The following is a 21,755-nucleotide window of genomic DNA, read 5'->3' on the forward strand; positions in this document are numbered from 1 at the left end:
TGGAGACATGGAACAAAGTTGGGCTGGTGAATCATTTGTTGGCCTTTCTGCAAGAAGCATGTAGAATCTGTGGGTAAATGATTCATCATTTAATTCATGTTCCCTTCATCCACAGCAGGGGTACGGTGTGAATGAGGTTGCCAGGCAGGGCTCTCAGGGACTTTGGAGGGCTGTAAAGGAGGTATCATCTAGATTGTTAGGGCAGATAGTAGTACAAGAGAGGCAGATCATTCCAGTTCCTGCTTATCTGAAGCACATTTTCATCTGGAACTAGTTAGGCCATAGCTCATGAAGGAAAAAGCCCCATGATGTGCTTTGGTCATCTTGTGATAATTACTGACTCTCTTTGATGCAGACTCTCCTCTTCTCATGTGCCTTCCTCCCACCGTTCCCTTAAAGCTCCAGAGGGTTTTGACAGCTCTTTGTCTAGGAGATAGGTTCTATTCAAGTCTCCGATACTGTGTTATTTCATAAGTTAAAATTGAGGAAATGAAACAGTCTTAGTATTGTTCAGTACTTAGCTGGTATGATTAAGATAGCAAGAATTCCAGCTCAAAATTTCTAACTCCCATCCCTCAGTCACATTTTTCAGTATTAATCAAAAGATCTTATTTCTGTCACCTTTGAACACATTTTTTTCCTTATTCTAGTCTAAGAGCATAGAAATCTGCACTTGGCACTCTCACTGTGTCATTCGTTATCTCCCCAGTTCCAGAAACTGCACCTTTCATCGTGAACATCGAAAGCTCCAGCCCTGACACTGTGGAGGTCAGCTGGGCTCCACCCTACTTCCCAGGTGGACCTATTTTGGGTTATAATTTAAGGCTGATCAGTAAAAATCACAAATTAGATTCAGGGACACAGAGAACCAGTTTCCAGTTTTATTCTACTCTTCCAAACACCACCTACAGGTAAGAGATAAACAGAGAAATAACACCAGCCTTAATGCAGGCATGCTGATGATTTAGGGAAGCTGGCTAAAACTCAGTGAAGTGTATTCGGAGACATGCCACTGACTCCATTCCATTGTGCTGAAGTTGTACTTTTTCTCAAGTTTGCATGTGTATTAGATCACACAGTTCTAAGCAAAAATGTTTTCAATATGTCAGAGGATACTTATAAATATGAAGCAATAATAACATATATACCATGGCTATAATTTGTTTATTTAATCAAACATGAAAAAAAATGAGGAGGTAAAATTCTGTTAGTGGTACTTTTTATTAACCACCGAGGATTATTTTATTGTTAACCTCTCTGGCATTTACTAAGACTTCTTCAAACACGGGGGAAATGGAGGTCATGCAGATAGCTGAGTTTGCTTTTTGACCTCAGTGACCCTCAACTGGTCCGTGGGGAATGCAAACAAGGATGTGATTGATGGTCTCAAGGTGCTGGGCAGTGGCTCTGAGTAACTAGATCTACGCACTACCACAGGGTCTTTAAATAGAATCTCTGTTGCCCCTATATTTATCTCATGTTCACAACATGCCATGTGAAACACATCTCTCCAAATTGTTTTTGGAATAGGTTTTCTATCGCAGCAGTCAATGAAGTTGGTGAGGGGCCAGAAGCACAATCTATAATTACCACTCCATCCCCAGCAGGTATGGTCTAGGCTTCTCCTTTTTGTTACATACGGATAAATGTTGACTGGGGTAAAGGTCAGAGTTCAGAGGTCATATGGAAGTCCTCAAGATCCCTTAACTTCATGCATGTTCTTTTTGTGGTACCTGATAATTTCTAATTTTACATTATTCTACATATTTGATAAATAGGTTAGATAGACAAATATTAGGATGTTGAGGTTTTGAGAAACAATGAAAAAAGTAAGCATTTTAAGAAAGATGGCTTCAAACAAATTCTTGGTTTTAAAAGTTTAAATCAATAGGCATGGTAATTTGCATTCACAAATTGAGGAGTTACATATAAGCTTTTTTATCTTGACATTGCTTCACATGTATATTTTTACATCAGACATTTTCCCAGGCTGCTTTAATGTTTTAAGTATATATAAACATTAAGACTTTAAATATTAACTTTTTGAAAATTTCAGTCTGTGGAGTTTTCTTATTTTTTGTAAGTATTCTTTTTTGGTCATTATTATTATTATTATTATTATTTGGTTTTTTGAGACAGGGTTTCTCTGTGTAGCCCTGGCTATCCTGGAACTCACTCTGTAGACCAGGCTGGCCTCGAACTCAGAAATCCACCTGCCTCTGCCTCTCAAGTGCTGGGATTAAAGGCATGTGCCACCACTACCCGGCTTGGTTATTGTTTTTAAACAATTACCTTGAGAGGTTGAAAACTACTGGTACTTACAAGAGCAAATGCTTTCTAAGAAGCACTGGCTAATTTTTTGGTAGAAATGAGTTAAGAGTTTTGACTAACTCAAGGACCCAAAATCCCTTTAGAGTGTTCTCTACTTTCAGAACTCCATCTGCTGACTTGACTATCCCTCGCCCCAATCTGCATACAACTATGCCAGAGGTATTAGATGTCATTTATTATCAGCCAATATTTTTTGGCTGTTCCTAGACTCTAGGAAAAGAGAGGTATTCTTGTCATGCAGGAAGCATGTCCAAAGGAAAAGCTAAACATAGAACAAGGTTTAGGTTGCTAGTGATTATTGCTTACATTTATTCATTGTCTGGGAAGTGTCTATCACCAATGGACCTTGCGTTAGTTTCCAGACGAACAGGATATCAGAGCTCTGTAGCCTTCACATTTTATTTCAAGACTTTTTTTTTCTGCTTGAAAAAGAGAAAAGTTGAAGGCAACACCTTCAACATAGCTAGTGTTATGATTTAACTTCTATTGGAACAAGGATGTTAAGATGGTGTAATATGTCACATGATATGTTCACAGAGTTCTACTTGACTGTCATCATATTTTCTACCCCAGCCATGGGTTTATGGAGATTATGCCACAGTTGCATAATGTACTCTAAAGTAACTCTAGAAAATTTGGTCAGTCTTTATTTTTTTTTTAAGTGCTATCTCCCTTGTGTAGAACTAAAACGTTTTGTGTTGGTTTGTGTATGGTTGATCAGTCTGCCTATAAATCATGTTTTTTTTTTTTTCAGTTCAAGAAGAAGAACAATGGCTCTTTTTATCCAGAAAAACTTCTCTAAGAAAGAGGTCTTTGAAGTACTTAGTAGATGAAGCACATTGCCTTTGGTCAGATGCTATACATCATAATATTACAGGTCAGTCTAACAGAATCATGTCTCTTTACTATAAAAAGAAATACTTGGAATTTCTGGAAGAAAACGTTTGGAATAGGGGACTATTAAAAGTTGCTCTTGGATCCCAGAGCTAGGTATGGTTCATCTGTTTCTAAGTTGTTGATCACTGGGATCCCATAGATTCCTGAAAGGTTGTAGGATATTGTCAATGCTCCTGGTCATCCTCCAGAACTTGATAGAAGACACAGTTTTCAAAGACACCCATACTTTAGTCATAGAACATGGAGAAATCAGACCCTGTACTGGCCTGGAAGCTTTATCCTTTCTGGGTAGCTTTCAGAGTGCCGAGATGGGCAAAGGACACTTCAGAGTGACTATTGGAAAACTGTCCTCTGGATAAGCAGTTGTGCATATGAACTCAGTGAATGTGACCAAATGTACGAGACCTAAGCAAGATCAAGCCAGAAAAATTCTCAGCATGAATGGGGGCGGGTTCAAAAATCTTCTAAGAGGAGCTATTGACAACTGCTGTCTGTGGGGAGACAGAGAGGGACTGTCCTTCCATGACCCCCGAGACACTGCCCATATCCAGAAGTGGCTCTATCTCCATGCACATACTGGCAACACTATGGGGACACAGAGGGATTAGAAAAAGAATACACAACGAAAGAGTGGTTGGGATAGAGGAAGAATCAACAGGGGAGTGAATGGGGGATAGATTTGATCCAAAGACATTTATGAAACTCTCAGGCAATAAAATAATGTCCAAAAATGCTTTTGTGTCTAGGGATGTAACACAGATAGGGCATGTGCTTAAACATGTCTGAGTGAGGCCTTGGAGAACTTCTTCAGCAAGAAACAAACAACCCTATATCAAGTCCACTCTACCCCTAAGTTTTCCAGTGTTTCTAAAGTTTACTCTCTTGAATATTTGTGGACTATACTATTCTAAATTCTCCTAGTATTTTTATAGACATTATGAAAATACCCAACATATTTGTACATATAAGTTGAATGTACTAGAAGAATTTAGAAGGATACTTTTATATTATATGAACTTCTATTTGACTTTAACAAATATTAATGACAAGTTTGCTTCAGTCTAAGTTTTTCTGTCCCTAGAGACATTTAACCACATTTATGTGTTTGCTTGGCTCTTCTAGGAATATCAGTCAATGCTCAGCAGCAGGTGGTTTATTTCTCAGAAGGAACCATCATATGGATGAAGGGGGCTACCAACATGTCTGATTTGTCTGACCTGAGGATTTTTTACAAAGGCTCAGGTCTAGTCTCTTCTATCTCCATAGACTGGCTTTACCAAAGGATGTATTTCATCATGGATAAACTGGTTAGTTGGAGTGAATATGACTAGTTAGTTGGAGGGAATATGACTAGTTATCAATACTAACGAGCATATCTGGTGGTATCCATAGGCTTGTCTCACTGATTACTGACTTTAGATACTAGATTAGCAATGAATAATGGACTTAATTTATGAAATGGTCTACCTTTGACTTAGTGGAAGCCAGTTCTGGTCTACTATTAAGTCATCATTATTTGTGGCTTTTCATGGTTACAAGTTTTTTTATTAATGATAATTTATCTGCTTGTTGACACTGTGTGAGATTGCCCATCATGGGCAAAGTCCACTGCAAGCATCTTTAATTATGTGGTAACCTGGGTTTATTTTAGTGGGTCTCTGAAAATATGTCAATACTGGAATCTTTGAGAAGATATTCTCCCTGTGTTTCCAGTTTTCATTTTATAAGTGCATGTTTATTGCAATGAACAAAGACATTTGTTCATGAAGCCCAGAAGCTCTTTGCACAAGTTTTAAAAATAATTGGGTACCTCCACAAACCAAGGAAAGCATACGTATTATTGGTGCTAATAGAATATAAGCTGATTAGGACATAAGAGAAATGTTTCTTTTGGTTTTTAAATACTGAGAATTTTTGTGTAGCCTTAGCTGGCCCATTATCCACAATCTTTCTGCCTCAGCCTCCTCAGCTTTGGTATTACAGCTATGCACCAATTAAATTCCCCTTAAATGCATTTTTATAAGTCCATAGTCATTGTCACAATTTCAAACACTGAACTGCACAGGCAGGAAGTACTTGGCGGCTAAGATGAATGCAGTCAGACATTAATCCTATTGGTGTATTTTTTTTTCTTCTAGGTATATGTCTGTGACTTAGAGAATTGCTCAAATTTTGAGGAAATTACTCCATTCTCTATTATTGCACCTCAGAAAGTTGTGGTTGATTCCTATAATGGGTAAGTGTTAGCCTTGTAAACACGAGTTCTCTTCCACTGGCAAAAATCTCTGTGAAGCTCTCTTATGAACAGAACGCTATGACACCCAAAGAGTCCATGTGAGTGCCTCATTTTAGGTCAATTTAATTAAAATTGCTTTCAAATTTGGTTGCCTCCTCTTCTACAGCAAACTACAGTTACATGTTAATGACCTTTTGTTAGAGACCTTGGGACCACGACTCTAGTCCAAGACTTGACTCTACTTTATGATGGGAGTCAGCACCTCACTGCTCTCGTTAACAGCCACTATATGAAGCTACTTCCTTATGTGCCTCTGTAGCTGAGCCATACAGCTGTATTTCGTCTCCTGGTCTAGCTCTTCCATCTATCAGGAGGCTGACTTAATAAGTAGGCTGCTAAACATCCATCCTCATGTGATGGGATTTGATGGTTGAGAACAAGTACACACTTCAAGTATAAGACTCCTTTTCTCTGATATAAAAAAATGAAACAGACAGCAAACAAACAAACAAACAAACAACAAAATCCCCACAGATTTGGGCTCAGTCATGCTGCTTGGTTGCAGTGAGCTCCTTAACAAGCAAGTCTGTCTCATTACTTTTGACAACAAGCTGTATCATCCTGAGAATGAAATGAAGACACTTTATGTTAAATGTTCATGAGTGTGTTTTGACAAAACTATAGAAAGTTATTTTCGGGGTTATTTCTTAAATATGACTAAAAGCAACAAACTCTTTACTAATAAGGATGCCCATTGTGAGTAAGATTAAACATTTTTTTTCCTTATTGTGGGAATAAATTGGTTTTCATTTTAAATGAAATAAAAACTGCAGAGCATATTTTTTTTCTTACATTGACATTCCCAGGAAAAGATTTCTCATTGTTAAAGTCAAGCTTTCCTACCCATATTCTTGAAAACTTTAGGAATTTCTTGTGTGTGTGTGTGTGTGTGTGTGTGTGTGTGTGTGATGTGTGCATGCTTTTCTGTGTGTGAGAGTACACATGATGAATGCATGCCACAGAGCATACAGAAGGGCACATGTGTGGTGGTCAGATGACAACCACCCCTAGTGCTTGTCCTCACTCAGACAAGTATCCTGTTCTCTCTTCGCCAGCTGGCCTGTGAACTTCCAGGGATTCTCAAGACTCTCTCATCTTGCCTTAGGAACATAGTCATGCTCCTGCTGCAGGCTTCATTGGGGTTCCAGCTATTTAAACAAAGGTCCCTGGGCAGCAAGCATTTTTACTCACTGAGCAATATCTCTAGCCATGTAAATGTATTTTTTTTTTCATTTTAGGTTTTAATTCCTGAATTATAAATTTTTTTTGAGCTTCTGATTCTCCTGTCTCCATCTCCCAAGGTTTGGGATTACATGTGTAGACCATGATGTCTCGCTTCATGAGGGATTGGGTATTGAACTCAGGCCTTCTTGCATGCTAGGAAAGCAATTTACTAAGTGAGCCACATCTCTAACCCAAAGTGTAGGTTTATAAACCAAACCAAACCAAACCAAACCAAACCAAACCAAACCAAACCAAACCAAACCAAACCAAACCAAAGAAATAACTCCCCAAACACCGTGTTATAGGATAAGCCCTGTGGACTTTCTAGATCTTTTTAAATAATTTTTTTTGAGACAGGTTCTCAATGTAGCCCTGGATGGGCTGGTACTCACTGCATAGGCCAAGCTGGTCTCATGGATACCTGCCCCCCTCTGCCTCCAGACTGTAGAGTCAAAGGCATGTACCACCACAATCAACCTCCCGATTTAAAAAAAAATCACTTTATTGTGATGAAGGTATTATATTGCAACGAGTCTGCAAATAAATACCAACCACTCAAATGCTTGCCCAGCACCAGGCTCTCCCCTGCTCCCCTGCTCTGAACTATGCAGTTAGGGTGGCTATTCTGAGTAGTGGAGCTTCACAAAGGGTTTTATATTTCCACTATTAATTACATCTTTATTTGCTTTTCCAGCACAAAAAGGAAAGCTATGACACATTTGAAACTAGAAAAAAATTATATATATATGATTCATGCGTCCTTTTGACTGCATTTCATCCTTCCTCATATTATGATGCTGCCCTTTCTTAGGCTCCTTTTTAAATGTTAAACTGCACCTACACTCACAGCTGTTTATGCATATGTACGTACACAGTACGCTAGGATCCACATATGAGGGAGAACAGGTGCTATTTTCTGTCTGAGATTGAGTAACTCAGTTTCCATACTCATCCATTTTCCTACAAATTTCATGGTTTCATTTTTCTTGACAACTGAATATTATTACTGAATAATATTAAAAATATCCCATTTGGTATGTGTCCCATATTTTTATTATCCATTCTAGATGGATTTCACTTCCTTGCTATGACAAGCAGTACAGTAATAAACACAGGTACAATATCACTATGGTTCTCTGGAATACATACTCAGGAGTGGAATACCTGGATTATATGGCACTTCTGTTTTTAACTTTAAAATTGTAAATGTAAACTGATTTTTATAATGGCTGTATTAATTTGCTTGCCTACTGCAATGAATAAGTGTTCCTCTTTTTGTATTCCCTCTTCAACATTTGTTGTCAGATTTCTTGATGACAACCATTTAGACTGTGGTAAGGTGGCATCTCAACGTAGTTGTAAGTTGCATTTCCTTCATGGCTAGAGATGCTGAACACTTTAAAAATAGCTACTGGCCACTTGTACTTCTTTGGAAAACTGTCTATTGGACTCATTGGCCTATTTATTGATTGGTAGTTCTATTTCCTTCGTATTTGTTTTCTGCAATTCTTTGTAAATTCTTGATTTTTACCCCCCCCCCCTTTCTGAAGTGTGGCTGGTGAAGATTTTCTTCCTCTCAGGGGGGGTGTCAGCTTGCTCTGTTGATAGTGTACTTTCCTCTGCATATACTTTAGAACCATGTAGTCCTGTCTACTGATACTTGGAGCTAGTTCCTATTCTGTTTAGAAAGTCCTTCCCTACCCAGTGTCGTGAAGAATATTCTGTTTTCGTCTAGAATTTTCTATTTTTAAGTCCTTTTTATCCATCTGAGACAGGTGTGTGTGTGTGTGTGTGTGTGTGTGTGTGTGTGTCGCTTACTGTCCTAAAACTAGCTCTGTAGACCAGACTGGCCTCCAGCTCCCAGTGCTGGGATTAAAGGTGCACCACCTGCCTCCAGACTGTTGGATTTAAAGGCATGGGCCATCACAACAAACCTCCCAATTAAAAAAATCCACCACTGTGTGGTTTTTAAAGTTTTAAATGAAAAGTTTAATTATTAGCCACACCACCTGAATGCACCCAGTCCCGTCTGGTCCAGGTCTGATTTCTTTCCTTTGTGAGGGTCTAAGAGCATTTGGAATGTATGGAATGCTCTGTTGGTGGTGGCTACAGAACATAAGTCATTCTGTGGATAATGAGCTTCACTCACCAAGTCAGCCTTCCTAGGATAGCACAGTGAGATAATCCACGGCATCTCTTTCCCACTAGAACAACATGGATTTATGCTTAGATTTTTGAAGCAGGACCTGAAACTATCATGAGAATTAGGATTTATACTAATTTGTTTGTACTTAGCTTGTTTCTAAGCTCTTTCTCTCAATAATCATTTTATCCTAGGGTAGATCCTTTTGCTAGACAGGGAAGTTGGGACACAAGTTGATCCAGTAATCATATAAGCTGCTTGTCGATGAATCAGGATAGGACCCACTGCATCAGGCCCTGCCTTCTGGTCTTCTTTACCATGACAGGATAGTTTCTATAAAAATCAGCGTGCGTCTTTCAGCACATTTGTGGTCTTACAGGAGATGTAACATGTGCAGCCGTTTGCAGCTGTCCTGGCGTTCACGGTTTCATACTTCATGCAATTAGTTTTGCACCATTGCATCATGCCCTTGAGGAGTTTCAACTTGACATGAACCTTGACCCTTCCCTTCATCTCAACCTCTTGTGTTCTCCCTCCCACTTCTGTCTTCTTTTTCTCACTCTTCTTCCTTCCTTTCTTTCCTCTCCCCATAGTGATCCGGGATGAAGCTCTGCTTTCTTCCCTGCCACAGTTTGAGGACTGCACTTCCTTAACCCAGACCACTTTTCTTTAAGGTTCTCCAGATAGGTTTAACAAGTTTTGAATTTCACAGAGTAGACAATCACGAGCCATTTCGTTTGTTCACTACCGTTCTCCGTTGATGCAAACAGTCTTGACTTATATCTCAAAGTGAGTTTGTGTCTCAGGGTTCTACCTTAGGCTGGAACATGGGCACAGTTTTAAAGATTTGGGAAGATCAATAAGAGGAATGAGTGGACTGAGTAATGAGAAGGAAAAAATGACTTAATAGTTGTGATGCAAGTTGTAATGTAAAAAGATATGGGGTTATGACAAAATATATTAAACTGTATGAACTCACTAGCATCTATTTTCACAAACACAAATTCTAAATCATCTATAAATAAATGATTTTATATACCAGTTAAATTAAAAAAATAGTTATTTTCTATGTGTGAGTGTTTTGCTTACCTGTATGTCTGTGCACCAATTATATGCCTGGTTTCTGAGGGAGCCAGAAGAAGGGTATCATATCTCTTAGACCTGAAGTTATTGATGGTAACTATGTGGGTGCTTGGAATTGAATTCAGGTCCTTTAGAAGAGCAGCAAGTGCTCTTAACTGCTGAACCATTTTTCTAGTCCCATTGGTTAAAAATTTACTTTGATTTTCTGTTGAATATTGAGCCATGTATTTTATTTTTCCATGTTATAAGATTACCTGCTCACAGCTATGACTAGACCTCACATAGGATATACGTCTTCAAAATGTATTTATTTTATTTTTGTGTGTGTATGTGTGTGTGCATTTGAGGACAGGTCCCTTCAGAGGTTATTTGCTTGAAATCCTCTGGAGTTACAAGCTGTTGTGAGCGGGTACCCTGTTGCCCCCTGATAGGGGTACTGGGAATAGAACTCCTGTTCTCTGAGGTAGTAGAAAGTACTCTTAACCACTGAGCCAACTCTTTAGCCCCTTGGACATGCATCTTTATTTATTTTTTTTCTTTTTCTTTTTTTATTGAATATTTTATTTACATTTCAGATGCCATCCCCTTTCCCCATTTCCCCTACCTAGAAAACCCCTATCCCATGTCCCCTTTTCTTTTTTGCTTTTATACAATTTTTAAAAAATGTTAATCAAAGGCTTTATAAGTTTGGTAATGCTCAATCAGAAGTGTAACCCGATACCCAACCTAGAAATACCAACTATCTTTGACTGGTGGAGACAAGTGAACATCAGCCTTCATGTCCGCCCCCCCCTTCTCTCTCTTTCTCTCTCTCTCATCACTTAGCTTCTCCTCTCCTTCTTCTTCTCCTCTCCTTGCTCCTTCTCTTCCTCTCAGTACTCCTCCCACCTTAGCTTGCAGAATAGTCGACTGGTTATATCTGCTTAGACAGAGTAATCAGCCCTTAATAATTCTGGATCACTAAGGTCTGTCAGATGACTCTGGGCCAGAAGGCTGAAGATTTGATGCTCCAACGTTCTGTAGTATAGAGAGTGTCCAGGTGTTCAGCGGTCTCTATAAATTGGCTAAGTTTTAGAAGCTATGCTTTGTGCTTCCCATAATTTCAGTTAACTCAGTCATTCTGGATTTCTGACAGGGTTGAAAACTTATAGTCTCATCGACAATCCTGGCTATTTACTTTGAGAGAAAAGATCTGAGTGGTTGGTTTTCAGCTGACATTCATTCTGAAGCCAAGAAAAAAAGCCAGGTTCAGAACTAAGTGTTTTAGTTAGGAGAGATGACAGAGGATCTGGTTAGTCAACAAAATGATGGACTGGGTATTAGGACTATCTTGTGCCTCACTGGTACAAATAGGCATAATTATGCTCTAATTGTATTTTGAGACATGCATCTTTAATTCTTCTGCTGGCTTACTTCTCTTGATAGTTGGGTTGCCCTGCTCAGCATCTTTGATCACTTGTTGGGTACTTCTTTCCTGTTTGCAAAATGAAACACTTGTATTTGCTTGACTCACTTATAGACAGATACCATCAAAAGCTTAGGACACTTCAGATACAAAGTAGTCTTGTTAATTGGAACAAAATACAAATGGCTTAAATGTTTTTTTTCTTTCTATTTATCATTGTCAATGTATGAAAAAATTTATTGTCAGAATTTGACTTAAGAATTTGGATAGTCTAGAGGAAATGTGTTTAGAAATTGTGTGTGTGTGTACTTGTCTGCTTGTGTACACATGGTGACTAGAGGTCAAAGTTGGGTGCCCTCTTCTATCATACTTTGCTTTTTGTGAGACAGTCTCTCACTGAACCCACAGCTTGGCATTTTCTGGTAGGCTGGTTTGCCAATGAGCCTCCAGGATTTACATCCCCACTCTCACTGGAGTTTCTGGTGTGCACAGCTGTGGTTGGCTTTTACAAGGCTTCTGGGGATCCACATTCACCTCTTCATGCTTACCTGGAAATACTTGACTCACTTGACGATGGTTTAGAAATTTTCTCCAGCCCTAGCTATGTGAATTTCACATAATACGCTTACCTCTCAAATCTTCAGAGATACTTTTTAGTCTTAACTCTGGTTCCTCATAAAGTCCCTTAGAAGCATTAAAAGACGGAACATTATAAAAGAGGATGGAGTTCCCAACTTCTGACTGTAACCAGTAGAGCATATGTCCAGCTCTGACCTTTGTCATTTTGCCCCTTGGGAAGTCATGGTACATGGTACTGGTTGAATAAAGCAATTAGCCTGGAAGGTTACAAAGCTACCCCTGTGCTGATTTATATTAGGCTTCTTTGTCTCCCTGTCAGGTATGTCTTTTATCTCCTGAGAGACGGCGTTTACAGAGTCAATCTCCCTTCGACATCTGGCAGGGACACCAAAGCTGTGCATATTGTGGAGAGTGGCACATTAAAGGACTTTGCAGTAAAGCCACAGTCCAAGCGAATCATTTACTTCAATGACACTACACAAGTCTTCATGTCAACGTTTCTGGATGGCTCAGCTTTCCACCGGGTCCTGCCTTGGGTCCCCCTTGTGAATGTGAAGAGCTTTGCTTGTGAAAACAATGATTTCCTCATCACAGATGGCAAGGCCATTTTTCAGCAAGACTCCCTGTCTTTCAATGAGTTCATCGTGGGATGTGACTTGAGTCACATAGAAGAATTTGGGTTTGGTAACTTGGCCATCTTTGGCTCCTCTGTCCAGTCGCACCCTCTGCCAGGACATCCACAGGAGGTCTCAGTACTGTTTGGTTCCCGAGAGGCCCTTATTCAGTGGAAGCCTCCTGCTCTCGCCATAGGAGCCAGTGAGCATTTATCTTGCATTTATTGTTAGACTTGTAGTAGGAGGGTCTTCATACTCCATGGGCAGACCACAAAAGAATAGCCCATCCACTTTTGGACATATGAGATGTATTGGCTTTCTAGTTTGGTGACTAGTCAGGTGGATGCACACTCCAGCTGGGGGCTTGCATGAATTCCAGCCATTCCCCAGAGTTTTTTAAAACTTGACTCTCTATCTCTGGACACACAGAATGCATATGGTAGCAAGCAAGTAGGCTCTGGAACATTTTAGGGGAAAAAAAGGGTGTCTTAGTTAAGAGTTTATTGCTGTAAAGAGACAACATGACCATGGCAACTCTTAGATAGGAAACATTTAATTGGGACTGACTAACCATTCAGAGGTTTAGTGCATTATCATCATGGTGGGAAACATGGTGCATACAGGTAGATCTGTTGCTCCAGAGGTACTTGAGAGTTCTATGTCCAGATGGGCAAGGCAGCAGGAAGAGACAGTGAGCCACCAGGCCTGGTTTGAGCTTCTGAAACCTCAAAGCCCACCCCCAGTGACACACTTCCTCCAACAAGACCATACCTCCAATAATGCCAGTCCCTATGAGTCTATGGGGGACATTTTTATCTTTTGCATTTATTTACTTATTTATTCACTTTATATCCTGATCTCTGTCCTCTTCCCAGTTCCCCACTTACACAGTCCCCTTTCCTACCCCTCCTCTTCTCATCTGAGGAGGGAGAGGCCCCCTCTGGGTAAGAAGCCACTCTGGTATATCAAGTCACCGCATGATTAAGCACATCCTTTCCCACAGGGCAGCCCAGTAGGGGAACAGGATTCACAGGCAAGCAACAGGGTCAGAGGTAGCCCTGCTCTAGTTGCTGGGCAACCTACATAAAGACCAAGCTGCACATCTGTTACATATATGTGTGTGGGTGGGGGGTAGGGCTAGGTCCAGCCCATGTATGCTTTTGGTTGGTGGTTTATTCTTTGGGAGCTTATGGGGGGCCATTTTCATTCAGACCACAGCAAATGATAAATGATTCCAGCTTTGTGAACAGATGGTCTCTGTCATCACTGCTGAACTTTGTGCTGCCGTGGAAGCAGCTACAGACCAGCTGTAAATGGATAGCTGAAGCTGTGTTTGAGCATAACTTTCCTGACTAAAACAGGCAGTGAACAGCTTTGCTCTGTGGATCACCCTTTGCCAGCCTCTGATCCATGAGTCTGTAATATTTAGTAAACTTTGACAATTTTTAACCTCATGCAAGCTAATTATGCCTGTTTGCTCCATACCTCCAACAGTAGCTGAGAATGAGGGTTGGAGATGTAGTTCAGTTGATCAAGTTCTTGCCTACCACACACCAAGCCCTGAGTTCAATCCCCAGCAATGCATAAACTGGATGTGGTGGGACACACCTGGAATTCAGGAGTTAGAACTAGGAGAGTTAGAAATTCAAGCTCAGGCCTGGAGAGACCCGAGCTCAGGGGTTAAGAGCACTGACTGTTCTTCCAGAGGTCCTGAGTTTAATTCCCGGCAACCACGTGGTGGCTCACAACAATCTGTAATAGGATCAGATGCTCTCTTCTGGTGTGTCTGAAGACAGTGACAGTGATAGTGTACTCACATAAAATAAATAAATAAATAAATAAATAAATATTTTTAAAAAAGAAGTTCAAAATCAGGTCATTCTCAGCTATGTGGTATGTTTGAGGCTAGCTTGGGCTACATGAGGATACCTCCTCCTCCCAATCTTTCACACACACATTGAGAATGAATCGGCAGGCTATATTTTCCCCCCAAGTTGATTTTGCTTCCCATAATTATGTTACTTTTGTTTTTTTTTTTTTAAATTCAGAGCCTGGTTATACCTGGTAGTGTTATCCAGAATCCCTCTAACATGTAGAATGACAGTCTTAGCTGGGGATGGTGGCACATATTTATAATCTTAGCTCTTGAGAGGTTGAGGCAGGAAGATTTATAAATTCAAGGCAAGCCTGGGCTACATGGTGAAATCCCAACTCAAGCTGTTTTTAAAAGTACACTCTCAGAGCCTTACTTGCTGGAAATACTGTCTCCTTTCATAAAGCTAAGGAAGTGGCTTGGGAGGAATGGGCACTCTTGTCACCTTTACCATCCTACTGACCCAGTTAGTAGAATAAACACAACTACTAATTGCTTTGCTTTTGAGATAGGTTAATGATCGGTTTTTGAGACTTCCTTGGTCTGTCTTCATGGTGTCATTCTGGACAATGACAATATTTAACTCTTTAGGTCCTTCCGCCTGGCAGAACTGGACTTATGAGGTCAAAGTTTCCTCCCAGGACATTCCTGAAATCACTCAAGTTTTTTCAAATATAAGTGGGACCATGCTTAATGTACCCGAGCTGCAAAGTTCTACAAAGTACACAGTTTCTGTGAGAGCAAGTTCTCCTAAAGGCCCAGGTCCCTGGTCAGAACCCTCAGTGGGTACCACCTTGGTCCCAGGTAAGATGTTATGGGTCTAGAAAGTGATTTGAACAATAAGAGCGTGGCCTGAGTGTCCTTTACAGTTTCTTGCTTCAAATGTTATCAAAAGATAAGAATGAGCAGCGTTGATCTCTTGAGGGTGAATTTTCAGTCTGAGATCAGGGGATCAAATAAACCATTGTAACGATTTGTATTTCTTACCTGATATCTCATACACTTCAAGACAGATTTGAAGAACACTCATTTTCATCTTCATTGATTTCTTCTTAGTTTAGTCTTCTATTAGGTCTTGGAGAATTTGAAAGGTCTATGAGTAACTTGGAATTTCACTATCCTGGCTGGAAGAAATGCACATATATATGTATATATGTATATATATATTCATATTTATCATAATTGCTTCTGGATTCTCAGAATGAGATAATAGAAAAAAGTCACTGTGGGTAGGGAGGGTGGCTGTGGTGATAGCTGAGTGACCACAGGTCACTGGTATGGCACGGTGAGTCACTCTTATAGAGGTTGCATGAGTGTGTCTCCCTCTTTATATTATGTTTCAAATATTTATGTAAAAATAAGAATAACATGTAACAAGATAGATGATTCTACTAAGCAGATGAAATTGCTTATGTTATTCTGTAATAGTTTCTCAAAATGTTGATATTTTACGTTAAAAAAAAGCATGCTCTAGTTGGGTGTGCTGACACACATCTTTAACCACAGCACTTGGGAAGCAGAAGCAAGCAGATCTCTATGAGTTTGACGCCAGCCTGGTGTTACATAGAGAAACCCTGCCTTTAAAAAAGTTATGCGTTGTGTGATATTTCTTTCCTTTTATTTTACCGTATAGCTACCGAGCCACCATTCATCATGGCTGTGAAAGAAGACGGGCTCTGGAGCAAACCACTCAGTAGTTTTGGCCCAGGAGAATTCCTGTCCTCTGACATAGGAAACGTGTCAGGTAGACACCCTCTCTCATCCAGGTGTAGGTTCCTACTCCTGTACCTTGCCAGGTGACTCAGCAAAGAGAGAACACTGAGTTCCGGCTACCAGGGCAGCCATGACACAGGGGTTTTGCCAGTGCTATTGTTGAGAAAGTTTCTTAGGTAGGGATGTTATTAACTGTGACGACTTCAGAAGGGCTTCAACTGATGCTCATGAGTTTCAATGTGCCAGTATTGTCCCTCAAGAGCCACCTGTCTTGCTCGGCTAAGACACACTTTCTTAAATGATTTGCTGCGGCTTTGTTACAGGACTAGAACAGGGAGCTTGCTGCATAGCATTTTAAACAGAGCATTGGGAGAAACTGTTGACGGAGGAGGACTTTGAGCTTGCGCCAGGGCACGATTGCTGGAAGTGTTCTTTCTAAAGTGGTGTGACAACGATCTTGCCTGAAGACGATCTCTTCTGTAGTTACCTACTTATTTTGTATTTTGACTTGGTCCTTAAGCTGACAACAGCATTTCCACCCAACAAGACTAAGGGTGAAGGACTTAGTCCTTCTTCTGGACTAAGAAGGTCAGAGTGATGATAGTGGAAAGAGTGTGACCTGGAGTTGTTTGCAAACTTGGTTCCTTCTTGATCTTTGAGGCCTCAGACAGAACAGACAGTCTCATGGGATCTAAGAAAATGATAGTTTTCTTATTTGCCATCACTGCTTCGGGAGTTAAATTAGATCACAAAGCACCTCGGACAATGCCAGACAGATGTTCTGTGTGGTTTTGTTCCTCTTCCAGGACCGAGGGGTTGAGATTCGGAGCTTATTTTACTGAAATACTCTTTTTAGTGTGTGTGAGACCATAAAGCTCTGGTTGGCTTGGGACACTTTATATAGAGCAGGCTGGCCTCAAATATGCAGCCATCTAACTGCCACCAACTCCCAAGTACTGGGCTTAAAGTCCTGCCTGCACCACCACAACCAGCCCTTACTGAAATATGCTTGATAGACCTGTAAGTTCTCATGAATAGCTATGCCAGTACAATAGTTTACAGGCATCAGGGTGATAGACTCATTCCACTTCTATTAGCACACATGGAGATAAGTGCTGTTTGTTTGTCTCTGTTTTGAGATATGGATTGGTACAACAACAGCCTCTACTACAGCGACACAAAAGGCAACGTTTACGTGCGGCCTCTGAATGGGATGGATATCTCAGAGAATTATCACATACCCAGCATCGTAGGAGCTGGTGCTTTGGCCTTTGAATGGCTGGGCCACTTTCTCTACTGGGCTGGGAAGACATATGTGGTAAGTGAGACCCTGGCACCTTGGGTGCTCTAAAGTAAATGCCTGCCCATTTCAGTGACTTGCATGACAGTGAGCCATTTCTCCAGGCCCGGGGACGAATATTTTAAGAATAAAAAATACAACTCCTGGCATGTAATATATACTCAATAATTATGAGAATTAAAATCAGGGCAACATGTAATAAAGAGGAGCAAGGAGAAGGCTCATCCTCTATAAGACATGTAGACCAGTCTGGTATGAGATCTAGTCCAGCCATGGCTACCTAGAGAGACCCTGAAAAAAAAGAAGGTATTCATAGGCATGCTGACTGGATATATAATTATGAATACTGAATGTTTTAGCTCAACTTACTTCTCTTAGGCCAGAAGAGTTCAGATATAAATCAGTTCTATGGAGATATTTTGCCATGTCTGTTTGCTGCCAGTTTCCAAGGCTTTAGTTAGCCAGCACCACAGACTGCTGATAAATGTCTGTGGTTGAATGAGTAAATGAACATATGAATGAGGGAGAGAACTTACTAATGGTTGGATTTCACCATTCAGAAATGGTGATGCCATTTGAAAAGAATTATCTGGCAATACTGTCATGTTTTCTAGATCCAAAGGCAGTCTGTGTTGACGGGACACACGGACATTGTGACTCACGTGAAGTTGTTGGTGAATGACATGGCTGTGGATTCAGTTGGTGGCTATCTGTATTGGACAACACTCTACTCAGTTGAAAGCACCAGACTCAATGGAGAAAGTTCTCTTGTACTACAGGCTCAGCCCTGGCTCTCTGGAAAAAAGGTGACAAAATAAAAATAAGATGTAATTATTTAATGACACTAAGTGGTCATTCTATCGTAATGACAGTGCTGCTTCCACTTACTTTAGTTGAGGTAGAACTAGAATGAGATCACCATAATAACTAGCATTTCCCTACACCTTATTTAGGGGTCAGAACTGATTAATTACTCAGTTCAGATATAATACAGAGATTTTTGTAGTTTGCCTTATCCTGAGTGGGTCCACATTGGGCACTGTTTTAATGTTAATACATGTATACAATGCACTCTGATTCCTTCTTTATTCATTTCTCTCACATCTCTATCAATCCCCACTTGTTCCTATCAGTTGCCTTCTTAGATTCATGGCTTCTGGGATTTGTTTGGTGACTGATTTAATTTATCCAGGACCATCGGTATCTCATTGGGTTGGAACTGTGTGTTGGAGCCAAGTGGGATCATGAATGGATACATAACTAAAGGCAATGTTCCTTCTCTTCCCAAATCTATAGAAGCCAATAGTTCAATGGTGAGGGGTAGGGGCCCCTGAGTTCATCCTCCATGTGTGCCCGTTGAAGGGCACATTCTTGTGTGAACTGGGTGTAGGCATCCTTAACTGTTGAGTTCATGAGACCAATCGCTGTGTTTCACCTAGAAGACATCATTTGATAGCTTTTGGCTCTAACTTCCAGTCGTTGCATTCTTTCTACCTGTGTTATGAAACGCTACCTGAGCCTCAGAGGACATTGAATACATGTCTTGCAAAGGGCTGAGCAATCATTTCTAACTTATTCTCAACTCCTTGGGCAGCCATTGACCTCTACATTTTCCATTGTTTGTAGGTTTAAATTTTTCAAAATCTACTTTAATTAGTGTTCTTAAATGCTTCAACCTCCCTTCTAGCCCACCAGAGGTAGCAGAGAAAGAAGGTTAATAGGAAACAGGGTTGTGGACTTGTTTAGAAGTTGTACTTTGGGCAAGTCCAGTCTTTGTTGTCACAATATCAGCAGTCCAATTGAGTAGCAAACACCAAACACAAATCAGCAGCAATACTTGATCCAGCAGAAACTGCAAGGCTCCACTGAATTGGCCCTAGTCAGCAGAAGCTACAAGACTCAGCAGAATATCACACGAGAAGTGAAGACAAACGAAGACTGTGTGTGCTATGGACACCTCCACTATTCTCAGCTATTTGGAACACATCTATAAAAGCCAAAGAAAGCAACAAACAGAAAGATCCCTTCAATAGTTTGTCTGTCTCATGCACTGTATTTCCTAGAACAAACAGTATTTCCTCAGGGCCCACCTAGACAGATATGAAACTAAGATGCGGGTTTCAATAAGAAGACAAAGAAAAGGTAATAATGGGTAGTTTTCACATTTTACCTAGCAACGAGGCTTTATATACACTTGTTTATCTAATTATAGCATAGGAACACTCTGCATGTATACATCTTTACAAACTGTGTCAGAATGCTTTTGAATGCAATCAACAGAAAATACATTAGTTATTTTTAGTGTTTTGGAGAAGGGGTAGAGTCACACACAGCTTAGGCTAGCCTTCGACTTTCTATGTAGCAGAGGCTGTCCTTGAACTCCTGGTCTTCTGGCCTCCACTTTCCGAGTACTGGGATTCCAGTCATCTGACCCTTGTGGCAAACTGGAATTATGTGGGGGAATTTTAAAGCATCTTTGAGATTCAGTGTCACCCCCAGGGATCATAATATGATAAGGTGAAACCTAGTAATTGAGATAAAATTTCTATTGTTCAGTATTCTCAGGGAACAACTGGTTTAAGCAACAACAAAAGTCTCTCCCCTGTGTGACTAAAGAGTGTAAAGTTACAGCTAGTTTTAGGCAAGGCTTGATGCAAATTCTATTTCAAACTGAGCAGCTCAGGAGTGGGTTAGGAATTGTACTCTGTAAAAGTTTGGGGTCTGCTCAGCTGAGAACCACACTTTGAGACCCACCAGAACTAAGTGCATAAAACGGAATACCTGGTCTTTCTTCTGCCTTTTAAAGAATTTTAGGGGATCTATGTATATTTCCATAAAGTATATTTATATGATTTCGATATTGAGTGAAGGTAAAAATCCCTGAGTTCATTATTCAAAAGATGTTAAGAAGTCTGTAGTTAAAGTCTGACCTATTCACAAAGGTATATTTTAATCTGTATTTGATTCACTTTCTTCTCATTTTTGCAACATGGAGAATTGAACAGATGTTTTCATGCATGCTAGGGAAGTACTGTACAACTGAGCTATGTCCTCAGGCCTGGCTCACTTTCCTGCCTTATTTTCTGTTCAGGTTATTGCTCTAACACTAGACCTCAGTGATGGGCTCCTGTACTGGCTGGTGCAGGACAATCAGTGTATTCATCTGTACACAGCTGTTCTTCGAGGATGGAGGTAAGATGATCCCTGGAAGGCTCGAAGAGAATGCCCTGTCTGTCTAAATATGTCTTTTTATTTCCTGAAAAAGCCCTGATGAAAGGAGATAGGCTTCATCTATACACAGAATTTTTGGTATTATGCTCATTTTTATAAACAGTTAAATGAGCGATTATTCTTTGTATTCAGGCTTGCCTTCTGCTTGAGTATTAACCTATACCAATAGTAAATTCATTCATTCACAAAGCGGAGTGGGCATAATCACGTGGGCATGCAGACTTTTATTGTTGTTTTTGTTGATGGTTTTATGTGAACTGGATTTCAGGTGAGATGACTGAACGAAGTTATTAGGTAGATCAGAAGGATGTTTTCCCAGGCCAGTTACTATTATGTGTATCTGTGGATTGGAGTTCTTATAAATGTTAGAATGGAGCCATTCATCCTGGATAAACATCCACAAATTCTTTTGTCTTTGTCTGTCTGCTTTTCCAACCTCCTCCGATAGACTTTCTTCTTCTTCTTCTTCTTCTTCTTCTTCTTCTTCTTCTTCTTCTTCTTCTTCTTCTTCTTCTTCTTCTTCTTCTTCTTCTTCTTCTTCTTCTTCTTCTTTTTTAAAAGCAAACTTATAATTGTGCTGTCTCCAGTGTTGGGTTATTGTAAGTCCTTGGTGACTCAAAGACCTCTGTATCCTTTCATATGGCCTCATTGAACCTTTTGAACAAATAGCAATTTTTGACCATTATTTTGTGGCATTCTTTCTGGATAGGACCTTTTTCCTAAGGCATGCAAGAACTTAGCACTAGGTCTTTCTTTCTTGACTGCAAGTGTTATGGAAACATAAAACAAACTACATGTAAACAATTTAGGTTGTGATTGTTAGTGTTACCCAGACCCCAAGGATTTGTTCAAGCCTGAAACTTTTGTATATTCTTGCAATATATATATATATATATATATATATATAATTATTAATAATAAGAAAATTTGGTTTAAGTTTGGTAATTTAAGAAAAAATTTTATAAATCTATTTAATATGAAAGTAAGTAAACATGTTGAAAGTTGTTGCAAATTTCTTTTTCGGTTATGTGTTCACAGATATGCATGTATTTATTTAGAAGCACAT

The 21,755-nt window shown here is 40.0% G+C and overlaps 1 protein-coding gene across 2 annotated transcripts in view; it reads left to right on the forward strand.

Annotated features, from left to right (window-relative positions):
- Window positions 1-21,755, forward strand: part of Ros1 (ROS proto-oncogene 1, receptor tyrosine kinase) — a 112,567-nt gene that overhangs the window by 24,080 nt on the left and 66,732 nt on the right. For both annotated transcript variants that reach the window (XR_013105219.1, XM_034524422.2), the window contains exons 8-18: window positions 710-911; window positions 1,531-1,607; window positions 3,086-3,208; window positions 4,351-4,535; window positions 5,367-5,464; window positions 12,278-12,774; window positions 15,037-15,249; window positions 16,079-16,189; window positions 17,298-17,476; window positions 18,073-18,264; window positions 20,550-20,650. Coding sequence is in view for 1 of the 2 variants with exons in the window: in XM_034524422.2 (XP_034380313.1) it covers window positions 710-911; window positions 1,531-1,607; window positions 3,086-3,208; window positions 4,351-4,535; window positions 5,367-5,464; window positions 12,278-12,774; window positions 15,037-15,249; window positions 16,079-16,189; window positions 17,298-17,476; window positions 18,073-18,264; window positions 20,550-20,650 (1,978 nt within the window). In the remaining variant the exon portion in view is untranslated. The remainder of the gene's footprint in view (window positions 1-709; window positions 912-1,530; window positions 1,608-3,085; window positions 3,209-4,350; window positions 4,536-5,366; window positions 5,465-12,277; window positions 12,775-15,036; window positions 15,250-16,078; window positions 16,190-17,297; window positions 17,477-18,072; window positions 18,265-20,549; window positions 20,651-21,755) is intronic.

This window comes from Arvicanthis niloticus, chromosome 20 (genome assembly GCF_011762505.2).
Source record: "Arvicanthis niloticus isolate mArvNil1 chromosome 20, mArvNil1.pat.X, whole genome shotgun sequence".
Classification (NCBI taxonomy): domain Eukaryota; kingdom Metazoa; phylum Chordata; class Mammalia; order Rodentia; family Muridae; genus Arvicanthis; species Arvicanthis niloticus.